General features: G+C 43.9%; 1 protein-coding gene across 1 annotated transcript in view; it reads right to left on the reverse strand.

The window, feature by feature from the left end:
- LOC140065944 (uncharacterized) overlaps positions 1 to 16,442 on the reverse strand; it is a 47,397-nt gene that overhangs the window by 18,435 nt on the left and 12,520 nt on the right. The window contains exons 3-5 of the mRNA XM_072113504.1: positions 11,986 to 12,255; positions 5,552 to 5,842; positions 3,523 to 3,558 (exon numbers count right to left, since the gene is read on the reverse strand). Of these exons, the coding sequence (XP_071969605.1) occupies positions 3,523 to 3,558; positions 5,552 to 5,842; positions 11,986 to 12,255 (597 nt within the window). The remainder of the gene's footprint in view (positions 1 to 3,522; positions 3,559 to 5,551; positions 5,843 to 11,985; positions 12,256 to 16,442) is intronic.

Genomic DNA, 16,442 nt, shown 5'->3' on the forward strand with positions numbered 1-16,442 from the left:
CCTTGTCAGAAACGGCGTTGGTCAGGGCACGGATTATGTTGTCTGACACGTGCTGGTGCAGGGCTGGGACGGCACATCGGGAAAAGTAGTGGCGGCTGGGGACCGAATACCGAGGGGCGGCCGCCGCCATGAGGCTGCGAAAGGCCTCGGTCTCTACTAGCCTATAGGGCAGCATCTCCAGGCTTAGCAATCTGGAGATGTGCACATTAAGGGCTTGGGCGTGCGGGTGGGTTGCACTATATTTGCGTTTCCGCTCCAGCGTCTGGGGTATGGAGAGCTGAACGCTGGTGGATGCTGTGGAGGATCGTGGAGGCGACGATGGGGTTTTTGTGGCAGGGTCCTGGGCAGGGGGCTGACTATCAGCTGACACAGGGGAAGGAGCAGTGGTGTGCACGGCCGGAGGTGAACGCGCTTGTTGCCACTGAGTGGGGTGTTTAGCATTCATATGCCTGCGCATACTGGTGGTAGTTAAGCTAGTAGTGGTGGAACCCCTGCTGATCCTGGTTTGGCAAATGTGGCACACCACAGTCCGTCGGTCATCCGGTGTTTCCTTAAAGAACCTCCAGACTTCTGAAAATCTAGCCCTCGCCGCAGGAGCCCTTGCCACGGGAGCTTCACTAGTTGACACATTTGGCGCTGATGCACCAGCTCTGGCCCTGCCTCTCCGTCTGGCCCCACCACTGCCTCTTCCAACCTGTTCTGGTCGAGGACTCTCCTCCGTCTCAGAAGCACTGTGTTCACCCGGCCTCTCAACCCAGCTTGGGTCTGTCACCTCATCATCCTCCGATCCCTCAGTCTGCTCCCCCCTCGGACTTCCTGCCCTGACAACAACTTCCCCACTGTCTGACAACCGTGTCTCCTCATCGTCGGACACCTCTTTACACACTTCTTCCAGTACGTCAACAAGGTCATCATCACCCACAGACTGCGACTGGTGGAAAACCTGGGCATCGGAAAATTGCTCATCAGCAACCGGACAAGTGGTTTGTGACTGTGGGAATGGTCCAGAAAACAGTTCCTCAGAGTATGCCGGTTCAAATGGCAAATTTTGCTGGGAGGGGGCAGACTGGGGGGGAGGAGGCTGAGGTGCAGGAGCTGGAGGAGTGCCGATTTCGGTGACATGGGTGGACTGCGTGGAAGACTGACTGGTGGACAAATTGCTCGAAGCATTGTCGGCAATCCACGACATCACCTGTTCGCACTGTTCTGGCCTCAACAGTGCTCTACCACGATTCCCAGTAACTTCAGACATGAACCTAGGGAGTGTAGCTCTGCGGCGTTCCCCTGCTCCCTCATAAGCAGGTGGTGTCTCACCCCGCCCAGGACCACGGCCTCTGACCCCTGCAGTAGTTGGACGCCCACGTCCCCGCCCTCGTCCTCTACCCCTAGCCCTCGGGTTAAACATTTTTAAAATGAGAGTTATAACTTGAATTTTTTTTTTAACTTTTTTTTTTTTTTGTTTTTTTTTGTGTTTTTTAGTTTTTAAAACCAAACGATGCTATCCTATTGCTATGGCTATTTTATAGCCAAGTATGAAAGCACACTGCTATGCCAGATGAGATGACGCTGAGTTATGAAAAAAATAAACGTAAAATAAAAAAGGAAATGGCAGACTGTGCCTAATTGAAATACAACCCCGGGCCCTAATAAATTTTCCCACTTCGGTCTTTGCGATGGATATGTGCGTCACTAAGCGCAAAACACAGTGGTCGCAAGTCTGACTCCAAATTGCTCACAATTTGCTAGTAGATGCACTGCAACAACTACAGCCACCAGCAGATCAACCAGAAATCAAATATATATAACGCTACTGTAGGCGTAATTAAGCCGTTTGTATTCTCCTATGGCTATTTTCTAGCCAAGTATTACAGCACACTACTATGCCAGATGAGATGACGCTGAGTTATGAAAAAAATAAACGTAAAATAAAAAAGGAAATGGCAGACTGTGCCTAATTGAAATACAACCCCGGGCCCTAATAAATTTTCCCACTTCGGTCTTTGCGATGGATATGTGCGTCACTAAAACACAGTGGTCGCAAGTCTGACTCCAAATTGCTCACAATTTACTAGTAGATGCACTGCAACAACTACAGCCACCAGCAGATCAACCAGAAATCAAATATATATAACGCTACTGTAGGCGTAATTAAGCCGTTTGTATTCTCCTATGGCTATTTTCTAGCCAAGTATTACAGCACACTACTATGCCAGATGAGATGACGCTGAGTTATGAAAAAAATAAACGTAAAATAAAAAAGGAAATGGCAGACTGTGCCTAATTGAAATACAACCCCGGGCCCTAATAAATTTTCCCACTTCGGTCTTTGCGATGGATATGTGCGTCACTAAAACACAGTGGTCGCAAGTCTGACTCCAAATTGCTCACAATTTACTAGTAGATGCACTGCAACAACTACAGCCACCAGCAGATCAACCAGAAAACAAATATATATAACGCTACTGTAGGCGTAATTAAGCCGTTTGTATTCTCCTATGGCTATTTTCTAGCCAAGTATTACAGCACACTACTATGCAAGATGAGATGACGCTGAGTTATGAAAAAAATAAACGTAAAATAAAAAAGGAAATGGCAGACTGTGCCTAATTGAAATACAACCCCGGGCCCTAATAAATTTTCCCACTTTGGTGTTTGAGGTGGATATGTGTGTCACTAAGAGCTAAACACAACGGTAGCAAGTCCCCCTGCTAATTCCTCACAATATGGTACTAGCTGCAAATAAAAAAAAAAAAAATTATAACGTTATTGTAGCCCTAAGAAGGGCTGTTGGGTTCTTTTAGAATCACTCCTGCCTAACAGTAAGCTAATAGAACACCCTAACGCTTTCCCTGACCAGCAGCAGCTCTCTCCCTAGCGGCATCCAGACAGAGAATGATCCGAGCAGCGCGGGCAGCGGCTAGTCTATCCCAGGGTCACCTGATCTGGCCAGCCAACCACTGCTATCTACGTGTAAGGGTACCACGTCATGCTGGGTGGAGTGCAGAGTCTCCTGGCTTGTGATTGGCTCTGTTTCTGGCCGCCAAAAAGCAAAACGGCGGGAGCTGCCATTTTCTCGAGCGGGCGAAATACTCGTCCGAGCAACGAGCAGTTACGAGTACACTAATGCTCGATCGAGCATCAAGCTCGGACGAGTATGTTCGCTCATCTCTAGTATTGAATCAATTGGTGAGAATTAAGGGATTATTATTAAGTCAGTAAAAGCACATGGGCAATTTATGTAAAAAGAGTGGGCAACCCCTTTAATTAAGATAGTACAAAACTCAGATCCTAATAACTTTCACACCTAAAAAGGTGTTGAAAGAACATTTATTACTAATAGGAATAGAGTTGAAAATGGAAACATTTTCAAAAGTAAAGTAGTTAGCTATATAATTTAATATAATAACCTGTGTATCAACAACAGCAACACTTCAAACCCATACAGCATCCTGATACAGTCAGAGGAACAAGCTATCAGTATGTCCAAGAAGAAATGCCCTCTGTGTATATTATTTTTTTTACCTTCCGCTTCTTCTTCAGGATTATTTGTTTCTTCATCTAAAAATCCAAAAACAAATTTTCAGTGATGTCAGAGAAATTCCTTTAGTTTTTGTTTAGCTTTGTTCCCTGTTCCATTGCTAATGTATAAGTGAACACATAACATTTATAGTAATTAGATGCTTTATTAAACTATTTTATTCCTGCTCTCGATAACCTGATAATAATATGATAACAGTCCCATACAACATGAGCTGGTATCCACAGACCTGTCTTAACATTAATAACAATGCAGTCCCTTTCCCCTGGTATCAAGCACACAGGTTCGGACTAAGTTAATTATTACTAAAGGAGTGGGGCACATTAGGCTCCAATATTCTAGAGTTGGGAACATGAATGTTAATTCTGAGAAATGGAAATTATGAGATACAAGATAATTAAAGAAACTTAAAATGGGATGATACCATCTAGTAAGGTACCTCAAAGTGCCAAAGTCAATTTACTTTGTATTCTCCAGGGAGGCATTAAAGGCTACTATGATCCTCTGCTTCAAAGTTTACTCCATTCGAGGAAGTAGATTGCAGACCCTGTATCCTCCCAATTTTGCCCAATTTATATGTGGAGTTGTCCCAGGCTGTGGGGACTCATATCTTGTTTAATGGCTTCACTTGTTACCCTGGGTGTGGGTGTGTCTACGAGGGTTTATATATGTAATATATATTATAAATATCTCATATATTGTGTGCTACATTACTTTTCTTAAATAAAATTAGTTTAAAAAAGAGGTTTCTAAAAGAATACTGTCAAATCCGAACAGTTTGGACCAAGGCCGTTAATAAATCTATGCCTAACACAGAGCAGCCAAAGACATCTGTTGTCTGCAAACATCTAATAACATTATGGGTAGCAGTTAAGATAAACCTATTGCTTCTGGCAGTCAAGCATCAGCAAAGTGAGGATTATGAATAAGAACTTCTTAAGAATACAGCCCTATGATTATTAGGGGACTTTGTCCACTACTTTTTTAAAAAAATTTTTACTTTAACATTTATTAAAATCAAGTGCATGTGCTCCCATGTAACTGTGACAGCATACGAGAGTGAAGAGGGGGAGAAAATCCTACATGATCTGCTTAGACAAGGGAGAAGTTAAACTCTGCTGTGGGGAATAGAATTTCCATAATCACTTTTTGATTCTTTTTTGTATAGTAGCACCACATTTGGTATGTACCAGGCCTGTGGAACATAACCTGTCCTCAACGAATCTTCAAATATTAATAATAATGTTTTGTCTATTTCAGTACATAATTCATGCAGTACCCGGGCGTGTATGCCATCTGGGTGATTTGTCTATGTTAGTGCCGCACTTCCTGGGTTAAACTGTTGACATTTAAAAGAGAATTTACATTATTCCCCTCATGGGATGTTTCTGGGTATAAACAGTTGAAAAGGTGACATTCAATAGATTGGCCCTTCCTCATCTATCTCCACAATGACCCCTAGATTATTCCTTAAAGGGCCCACACTATCCATTGTTGGTTTCTTTGAAAAAATATTTGGGTTAGGTTGTTTAGATTGTGAGCCCCATTGGGGACAGGGACCAATTTGACATGCTTTGCATAATCTGTGTGCGCTATATAAATAAAGAATTATTATTATTTTTCTTTCCTTCTCAATATTTCTCTGTCTCAGTTTTTGCTGCCTTTGTCTGTTTTCTGCAGAATTCATTTTTCTCTCTATAACCCTGTTTTGCCTTATCCTATGGGGTATAGTGAGAATTTTTTTCTGAGGTTATGCCATTTCAGTGGCCAATCTGTCACGCCCAGCTGTCGCCAATATGAAAAATCCATTTTAGAAACTAAAGGGGTTGGTTAGTGTTTTTTTTTTATTTTAGCTTCTATCTATTAGCCCTTTACTATTTGCTTGACCGAAACATTTCCTTTTATCTTAAAAACTTTCTATGAGTGTAAATTATTTTTACTTGAATACATACGATGTATAAAATAATATACAGATTGCCAGAAAAAAAGACCTTTAATTTATTTAACACTTACATTTTTTAGGTTTTACTCCTTCGCTGAGTGGTGATTCAATAATGTGAAGAGGTGGTTCTTTTACTTTTAAATCATAAGAACATCTGTACTTTGCATAAGAAACCGGAGTAAAATTCACTTGTCTTCTGTCCACAAAAGTCAAATCTCTGATTCGCACCTTTCCTGAGTACAGGTAAAATCGGATAATGCTGCATTCCTCTGGAGGCTCTGGGGCAGTACAGGTTATTAGAATCTGTTTGCCTTTATGTAAATCATCTTGCAGATAAGCTGATATTTTTGGCTTGTGTGGATCTGAAAGAATTGTGCAGATTTAAGAATTTAAGAACATTGAATATAAACAGTAAAAATCATTTAGCTTATTAATTCGTTGGCTGGAAAGCATAATTATGTGAAAAAAAATGTTAGTGGGTGCTGACATGAGCACATTGGTGCTAGAGTGTACCATGTTTATAGTGAATGTTAGGAACCAACAGGCAGTGCTGGAGATGATATCATATGCGTTTATTTAGTTGGGAATTGATTATCTGAGTTTTCTTATAAATTAGACTACATATTTAGGATTACACACTATCAAACAGTGGAAAAGCTAGGGCAGTGGTGGCAAACCTATGGCACGGGGGGCCGAGGTGGCACTCAGAGCCCTTTCTGTGGGCACCTGGGCCATCGCACCAAACAGGACTCAAAGAATCTTCCTGCAGTTCCAAGCAACTTGAAAGATGCTGCTTTCAGTGATTTATTAAAGGGATACTCACTTTGCTACTTGGGACTGTAGGAAGAGGGAGAATGAGTAAACAGGGACAAATTATCTTTGGAGGACCTTCTGCTGGCCACATGATTCTCCGTGTACAGAGGGACAATGGAAAGAAGCTACAATGAAGCAAATTTTCCATCTATTCTTCTACTGTGTTGCTGTCCTCAGGAGGCCAATATAATTGAAAGTTGTTGAAGTACAGGGAGCAATTTTTTTTTTGGGGGGGGGGGGTTCGCGATAAATAAGGGGGGTTTGGGTTGCAGTTTGGGCACTCGGCCGCTAAAAGGTTTGCCATCACTGAGCTAGGGTATATACTGTATATGGGTTGATATAATTATTAAAGTCTCCTATTAGATGTGTGGGGGTATCTAGGAATTCCGCAGCCACTGACAGAATTTTATTCAGTACAACTGAGAAGTAGGGTGGAGGGATATATACTGCTATAAGGAGGATTTCCCTTGTATGTAGAATACAGCAGAGGGCAATAAATCGCCTGTCCGGGTCAATGGTAACATTTAGACATTGAAATGGTATTGCCCTATGTACTTATATACTCACCCCTCTAGCATGTGAGGAGTGATACGCTGCCCCTATCTAGGAGCGACCCAGGCTTGCAATGGTAGAGTCTGTAAAGTGGGTTTCATACAGGCAGATTACTGCAGGCTGGTATTGTTTAAGAGCATATCTTTTAACAGAGTCACCCAACCCCCTAGTATTCCATGCGACTATGTTCACTTTAACTGCCATCTTGTGGGAATGCTAAAAAGAAAATTGCTATACACCTGTTAGTACTCTTCAAATGTCCAGTTAGGAACCAACACAGAACAAACAAACATATGACCACGCGCCAGAGGCGCAACCTTGGGGAAACTGCGGCCTGCAGTTTGCATGTCTGCAACACAGTGCAGTGAAAAAAAACAGCAAAAAAGTCACTGGAAAAGCATTACCCGCCATTTTTACAATGTCCCGATGAACATTTTGTACCCTGACCTCACATTGCAGAATTCAAAAGCGTATATACTGGCAGCTCTGAAGTCATTTTCCAGCCAGGACGTGGCTTCCTCTGGTGAAGTGAAAAAATGCGTAGTTTGTAGCGCTACCACTCTCAGCTTCACGGGGTAAAACATGGAGTATGGTAGATTATACTGGCATAGACATTGTTTTATACCTAAAAACGTGGCTCTTTTCTTTTGGACCTCGGCTGAGAAGTCAGGGAATATTGATATCCGGCTTCCATCAATGCGCAGATTTTGCTTATCTCTCGCCTTCCGCAGGATGATATCTCTATCTTTATAATGTAGGATGCGTATAAGTACTGGTCTCGGTGTGTTACCTGGTGGCAGAGGTCTGGATAGCACCCTGTGGGCACGTTCCATGGCAATTAAAGTTTCCTTGCCAAAGACAGATAAAAGCCACTGTTCAAAGAATTCACCAGGGTTGCGGCCTCCCGCTTTCTCTGGGACCCTGATGAGGCGAACATTATTTCGCTGTAGCCTGTTCTCCTTATCATCTTGTTTAGCAAGCAAGGCAGCTATAGAGTTATGCATACATGAAACTTCCCTCTTGACTGGAGGAAATTGATTCTCCACTTCTCCTACTCGGCCTTCCAGGGTCCCATCCTCTCTGAGACCCTCTGCACATCTTGTCGTATAATATTAAGATCTGCCTTCACACCACCCACTACCATTGTTAGTGAGGAGATAGCATTATTACAAATATGGACAGCAGACAATACCTGTGAAGGGTAGGTTCAGTGCTGTGCCACTTGCTGACCGTGTGGTGGCCTTGGGGTATCTGGTGCCCTGGACCTCATTGCGGCCGCCATGTTAGATTGTGGGGCCGGCAGGGATGGCCAGTCCACGCTTCCCTGCTCTCCTTCTACTGCAGGCTCCGGGTCTGGCGGGAGCTTGCTGCTTTCAGGCAGCATGTGCGCAAACTCCTTAAGGTGGGCCGCCACCTCCACAAGATCAATGGCCGTGCCGCGGCCCATGCGCTGTGTACCGCCGCGCATGGAGCAATTTTGGGGCAAATAAGCTCAAGCCCTGAGCAGATGTAGGAAAAAGTTTAGAAGAGGGCTGCTGAATAGTCAAAGCGCCAAAAAAAAATCGAGTCTGATGTATCACACTTTATGTGGCTTATTTACTAAGGGTCTGCAGACAGAACGCACTTTTGTTGGATTTTTGGGATTTGCGCCGCTGTGACACGTATTTAACTGGGGATCGTGTTGCAAGCGATCATGCAACAGAAATCGGCTGGTGGGCCGTCGGACGATCCAGCGGATTCGGACTGAGTGCAGGAGTTAACTTTAAAATTATGTCGCAAGACAAGACATGCATTTACATACAATGGGAAGGAAATCGGGCGCATGATCTTTGTGAATTGCGGCGGAGTACATTCACACTAACGTGTGCCCACACTGCCCTAGACCGGACAGGCACATATCAGCACGCCTGGATGAAGAGAGATGAGTACTGCTCATCCCTCTCCATAGAGCAGTGCAGGGTCAGTGCCATAACACGGCAAAATATAGGACATGTCCTATATTTCGCCATGCATGGTCACATGCGGTGAGACAACGTGTGCTAACAGCATGGTGACCGTCATCATAGAGTTCCTTGGGGACCAATATGTGGCCACAAATGGAGCAGCCACATATCAGCTCCCATTGCATTTGGGTGAATGAGCCCTAAGATAAATGAAACTAGTCCAAAACCCAAACAGCAAAAAAAGACATGCTCAAATGTCCTGACTAAAGGAAAATGACCCACAGTGTGTAATTTTCAGCTAACTCCTTGCTATAGAGAGACGAGATTACCAAATGGCTCTCGTTACCCCTGTTAGTGTTATAGGAAAGAAAGAAATTATGGAGGGATATACATGACTAGTAAAATTTTAACTTGATTAGTTATTCATCTGATATTTTTTATTTAGTTAAAGTAATATTTGTTACTTACATATATTGGGATAGATATCAGACACATTTTCCTTTTAAGTAGTTACAAAATTATATTTCTAGTGTAATAAAAAAGTTTTTTGAGGCTCAGTTATTCAATAAACAGTGGAGCAATGCCAAGCAATCAAAATGTCAAATATATTTATACGGTGTCTGTAACACCACAAATTAATGAAGCAATGGTTTGTTACAGGAGTTAAAGGGGCATTCCCATCTGGGCATTCACATTTAAATACATTTATTTGCCATATGTAAACATTTCTTCAATTGGATGTTATTAAAAAAAATTTCTTGTGTGAAGATAATTTCTCATAAATGTAGCCATGTTGTCCCTTAGAAATGAGATAGCTTCCCCGGATACGACCACCTCACATTTTTGCAGCAGTGGCCAGACTTGCGCTATAGAGTCCTGCCTGACCTCCTGGCTTCAGGGTTAATTACCACAGGACGGCTGTGGGACCTGCAGTAACTCCCAGACATTTCATAAACAAAAACATTTTGTTTCTTTGTGCAATCCCTCCAGCAGAGGTGGCCGTATCCAAGGACACAGTTTTGTTTCTAATAGACTATATCACTACATTTATCTTCACACAGGAACAGTTTTTTTTAATAACATCTAATTGTAAAAATGTTTATATATGTCAGATTAATGAAACTGAATTTGAATGCCCAGACGAGAATACCCCTTTAAGTTCTGCAATGCAGTGACATTATGCTATAAGCGAAATACTCGAAATATGTAGGCCTAGGCCCCTGGTTGTGAAAAAAATGTGATGCTTGAACCTTCCAGGATTCATTTGTATTTCTCAGTGTTTCTTTCTATAATATTTAATATGTTGCTGTAGTTTGAAAAATCTGTTTGAAAGGATTTGATTAAAATAGATTAGGGATAAAAATTAGTCTTGGTCCTACTTTAAACACCCTATAGATAAAGAGTACAGGCGGTCCCCTACTTTAGAACATGCGACTTACAGACGACCCCTAGTTACAAACGGACCTCTGGATGTTGATAATTTACTGTGCTTTAGCCCTAGGATACAATAAACAGCTATAACAGTTATTAAAGGTTTCTGCAATGAAGCTTTACTGTTAATCCTGGTTCTTGTGACAACCCAACATTTGTAAAATCCAATTATCACCAAAAGCAAAATAATTTTGACTTGGGTTACAATGATAAAGTATACAGTTCCAACTTACATACAAATTCAACTCAAGAACAAACCAGCAGAACCTATCTTCTACGTAACTCGGGGACTGCCTGTATTGTGGCTCTCCATCTATTGTGATGCCAGCAAAATCATGTTATGAATGCAATCACACTGTAGATAAAACTTTATGAAAATAAGCAAATCAACCTAGCTCCGTCCTTTCATTCATGCCCCCACTCTCTAAATATACTCATGATCCCGCCTACTAATCCATAGACAGGCAGTGACGTGAGGCTCATTTGCATATTTGTATAAAGTTGTTTTTATGAGAATCTGAACATTCCTGGACAAATTAAAAAAATGGTGCCATGCCCTAGAAACCATAACAAGCAAGTAAGTTAGGGCTGTCTACCATCAGTAAATCTGATAGTATATGTCCTATAAAACACAACAACCGGAGATAATAACTGGGTATCCACCCGCATTATCACAAGTTGTACAGGCTGTGTGGATACCAACAAAACTTAGGGCCAATATGTGTGTGTGTCAAATAAACACCTGCTATAGTGAGAATCAAAAGTATGGGTGAATTTATTAATTTGGGCGCAGGGTGGTGTATGAAACGTGCTATAATTTTCAGTGGGTTGTAAGTTTGTGGTGCAAGGGATTAATGATTTGGCATACAATTTTTAGAACTGTGTTTAGAACTGTGTTTAGTTTAGAACTGTCTCCCCATTCATGAAGGTGAAATAGAATTCCTTAGACCAGCTTTTAGCTGCTCTAACTTTTGGGGGGCAAAAATTGTGCCAAAAAACTAGTTGAAACAATATAACCGCCGGAAAAGTGTCAGATTCACAAGCAACGCCACAATTTTGCACCCAAAAAAATAACAAGTCATGAGTTTTGGAAAAAACACCAATATTGTGCCACCGACACTTCATAAATAAGGCGCAAGATGCGAAGCAAGGGAGCACTCACCCGTCACCCCTCCTCCTCCCAGGATCCAGTCCAGGTGTGAACAGGGTCATTCGAATGTATCCTTAGCTGTACCTCAGCCCTCATCTGCTTTTACCTATGTCCCTGGTCTACTGAACTATAAGAACAGGAGTTTAAATTACCCTGTGTTTAAAGTAGGACCAAGGCTACTATTTATCCCTATTCAGTTTTAGTCAAATCCTTTCAAACAGATTTTAAGATTAAAAATTATATAATAATCTTTTCTAGTTTCCTCTTTCCCTGTACTGGTTTAACTACTGTATACCAAGAGGTGGTGTACACCAAGGCAAGAGCGCCATCTTTTCTCTGTGAGGGGCTTCCTCAGGTTTTGCAGCAATATCTTCTTATCATCGTGTAGGACAGTAAGTGCATATGATGGGAGTGATGGAGTGCATTTTAGGGAGCAAGCATTGCCATGAAATATGGGATGTAACATGGTAAGCCACCATTAACTCAGTAATATACTTTTCCATCTATCACCTACATCTTGTTAACCTGTTAAATAAACACTTTTATTAAATAAGAATATTTCACTCTTACACAATATATTGGTTACCATGTATATCTCCTACTAAAATATACTTACCTATAACTTTTAATGTGAGGGTATCACTTTTCTCACTCCAGGAGAGGATTGTGGTGTGATGAAGACAGTAAAAATCAGAATCATTTTCTGTTACGTTTGTCACAGTAAAATTCTGTTCATGCTTATTTTCTTCTCCATCTTTATACCATTTAGTGTTCGAGCTACTTAAACGAAATATCCCTTGATAATTTGGGCATGAACATCTGATTGTCACGTTGCCCCCCTTCTTAACAACTTTGTTAGGAAAGACTTGAATTTCTGGTTTAAATCCTGCCCAAAAGAAAACAAAAGTTACATTTATGTAATCTTCTTAACAAATATGCATAATTATAATATATATGTAAGGACTAGAGATGAGCGAGCACTAAAATGCTCGGGTGCTCGTTATTCGAAACAAACTTTTCCCGATGCTCGAGTGCTCGTCTTGAATAACGAACCCCATTGAAGTCAATAGGAGACTCGAGCATTTTTCAAGGGGACCAAGGGTCTGCACAGGGAAGCTTGGCCAAACACCTGGAAACCTCAGAAAATGATGGAAACACCACGGAAATGGACCGGAAGCAGCAGGGGCAGCATGCATGGATGCCTCTGAGGCTGCTTAATCTCACCATTATGCCAACATTATGGGCAACAGCATGGCCATGACAGAGTGACCGAATGAGGCTAGATAGCATCTAAAACATCCAATAATTGACCCTGACACTATAGAAGACGGCATGCAGAGGTAGCGGCAGCAGCGGCAGGCTAGAGAGTGGCATGGCGACATACCCCAAATGGACTCAGGCTTCAAACCAATTTTAAAAATTCCTTTTGGCGAGGATAACGTGTAGCACTGTATGTATCAGTGTTTTGCCTGGTTAAGGCGGCAGAGAGGAACCAAAGGAGGTGAGCAAGAAGCGCTGAAATGATTTCCTATGTGAACAAAAGGTTGACAGTATATTTAGTCAATAACACAGCATGGTGGCGACATAGTGATCAAGTTCCATAATGTATCTGGTGAAACACCCGAAAAATGAGCCTGACAGCTCGTTTGATAAAAATTAAATACATAGAGTACATGTATGTGGCACTCCCAAAAATTGTTTAAAACAGAGGATCGGGTAGGTGGCCCTCCAGAAAAATTAAATACATAGAGTACTATAGCTAGAGCCAGTTGGCCCTGGCAAAAAATAGCCAGTTTCCTCTGGTTTAGTGTATGAAGAGGAGGAGAAGGAGGACAATGAGGAGGAGGAGTCCATACATTATTCAGGTTGAGCTTCTTTCACCTGGTGGAGAATGGAAATCCTGAGAAATCCAGGCTTTATTCATCTTGATAAGCGTCAGCCTGTCAGCGATGTCAGTCGACAGGCGTGTACGCTTAGCGCTGATGATGCCACCAGCTGCACTGAAAACCCACTCAGACAACACGCTAGCGGCAGGGCAGGCAAGAACCTCCAAGGCGTACAGCGCTAGTTCTTGCCACATGTCCAGCTTTGAAACCCAGTAGTTGTAGGAAGCTGTGTGATCATTTAGGACGATGGTATGGTCAGCTAAGTACTCCTTCACCATCTTTCTGTAAAGATCAGCCCTACTCTGCCGAGACTGGGGACAGGTGACAGTGTCTTGCTGGGGTGACATAAAACTGGCAACAGTGAAGGACTGAGCAATGTTCCCCTCTTCTTTCTTGCCAACATTCTCCTCCTCTTCCTCCTCATCCTCCTCCACCTCCTCCGATATGCGCTGAGAAACAGACCTGAGGGTGCTTTGGCTAGAGAAGGGAATCTTCTTCCCCCGTCTCTTGTGACGAGCGCAAAGCTTCTGACTTCATGCTGACCAGAGAGTTTTTGAACAGGCCAAGCTGCGGGATGGTCAGGCTGATGATGGCAGCATCGCAACTTCACAACTGACCATCTGTGTTGACTCCTCAAAGTTACTCAGCACCTGACAGATATCAGACATCCACGTCCACTCCTCATTGTAGACTTGAGGAAGCTGACTGACCTGACTACCAGTTCTGGTGCAAGTTGACATCTGGCAGTCTACAATCGCTCTGCGCTGCTGGAAAACTCTGGATAACATGGTTAATGTTGAATTCCACCTTGTGGGCACATCGCACTACAGTCGGTGAGCGGGCAGTTGGAGGCGGTGCTGCGCTGCCCTGAGAGTGGCAGCATCTGTGCTGGACTTCCTGAAATACGCACAGATGCGGCGCACCTTCGTGAGCAAATCAGACAAATTGGAGTATGTCTTGAGGAACCGCTGAACTATGAGATTTAACACATGGGCCAGGCATGGCACATGTGTCAGTCTGCCGAGTTGTAGAGCCGCCACCAGGTTACGGCCGTTGTCACACACAACCATGCCTGGCTTCAGGTTCAGCGGTGCCAGCCACAGATCAGTCCGCGCCGTGATGCCCTGTAATAGCTCTTGGGCAGTGTGCCTTTTATCGCCTAGGCTCAGCAGTTTCAGCACCACCTGCTGTCGCTTAGCGATGGCACTGCTGCTGTGCCTAGAGCTACCGACTGATGGCGCCATGCCCACGGATAGTAATTTGGAGGAGGAGGTGGAGGAGGGGTGGGAGGAGGAGGAGGCATAGTAGGCCTGAGAGACCTGGACCGAGGTAGGCCCCGCAATCCTCTGCGTCGGCAGTATATGACCAGCCCCAGGGTCAGACTCGGTCCCAGCCTCCACCAAGTTAACCCAATGTGCCGTCAGCGATATATAGTGGCCCTGCCCGGCAGCACTCATCCACGTGTCTGTGGTCAGGTGGACCTTGTCAGAAACGGCGTTGGTCAGGGCACGGATGATGTTGTCTGACACGTGCTGGTGCAGGACTGGGACTGCACATCTGGAAAAGTAGTGGCGGCTGGGGACCGAATACTGAGGGGCGGCCACCGCCATGAGGTTGTGAAAGGCCTCGGTCTCTACCAGCCTATGTAGCAGCATCTCCTGGCTGAGTAATTTGGAGATGTGGACGTTGAGGGCTTGGGCGTGTGGGTGAGTTGCACTGTATTTCCTCTTGCGCTCCAGCGTCTGGGGTATAGAGAGCTGGACACTGCGCATGGAGACATTGGTGGATGCAGTGGAGGCGAAGGCGTGGTTTTCGCATGGGAGGTGTTTGGGCCGGGGTCCTGGGCAGGGGGCTGACTAGCAGAGGCAGCAGATGACACAGGGGAAGGAGCAGTGGTGTGCCTGGCCGGAGGTGAACGGTCTTAGTTCCATTGAGTGGGGTGTTTAGCATTCATATGCCTGCGCATACTGGTGGTGGTTAAGCTGGTAGTGGTGGAACCCCTGCTGATCCTGGTGTGGCACAGGTTGCACACCACAGTCCGTCGGTCATCCGGTGTTTCTTTAAAGAACCTCCATACTTCCGAAAATCTAGCCCTCGCCACGGGAGCTTCACTGCGTGAAACATTTGGTGCTGATGCACCAGCTCTGGCCCTGCCTCTCCATCTGGCCCCACCACTGCCTCTTCCAACCTGTTTTTGTCGAGGACTCGTCTCCGTCTTAGAAGCACTTGGGTCTGTCACCTCATCATCCTCCAATCCCTCAGTCTGCTACCCCCTCGGACTTCCTGCCCTGACAACAACTTCACCACTTTTACGTATAGGATTTGTAACGCACACCTAAAGTTGCTTGTTCAGGTGCTCTGGATAGGGTCCCAATCCCATCTAAACATTATAGTACGGAATCCAGTCACACTGATTATTAATTGAATTTTTGTTTATTTTGCAAACAATAACATTTATGTGACGTTTTGTTCAATCACTGACCTTCTTCAGACACAGTGGGGCAGATTTATCAAGCAGTCTGAAAGTCAGAATATTTCCAATTGCCCATGGCAACCAATCACAGCTCCCCTTTAAAATATTCATGAGCACTGGTGAAATGAAAGCTGAGCTGTGATTGGTTGCCATGGGCAACTGGAAATATTCTGACTTTCAGACTGCTTGATAAATCTGACCCAGTATGTAAGTTTGTAAGGGTTCAGGAGCTGCTATGCAGGCTAGGCACTTAGGGGGAGAGAGGGAGTCCGCTTATTGAGTAGAAGCGCTTCTAGCCTGCATAGCAGCTTCTGAACCCTTACAAACTTACATCCTGTGTCTGAAGAAGGTCAGTGATTGACCGAAATGTCACATAAATGTAATTGTTTGCAAAATAAACAAAAATTCAATTAATAATCAGTGTGACTGGATTCCGTGCTATAACAACTTCACCACTGTCTGACAACCGTGTCTCCTCATCGTCCGACACCTCTTTACACACTTCTTCCACTACGTCAACAATGTCATCATCACCCACAGACTGCAACCGGTGGAAAACCTGGGCATCGGGAAAGAGCTCAGCAGCAACCGGACAAGTGGTTTGTGACTCTGGGAAGGGTCCAGAAAACAGTTCCTCAGAGTATGCCAGTTCAAATGCCAAATTTTCCTGGGAGGGGGCAGACTGGTCTGCGTGGAAGACTGACTGGTGGACAA

The sequence above is a fragment of the Engystomops pustulosus genome, chromosome 6, assembly GCF_040894005.1.
Source record: "Engystomops pustulosus chromosome 6, aEngPut4.maternal, whole genome shotgun sequence".
NCBI classification, from domain to species: Eukaryota; Metazoa; Chordata; class Amphibia; order Anura; family Leptodactylidae; genus Engystomops; species Engystomops pustulosus.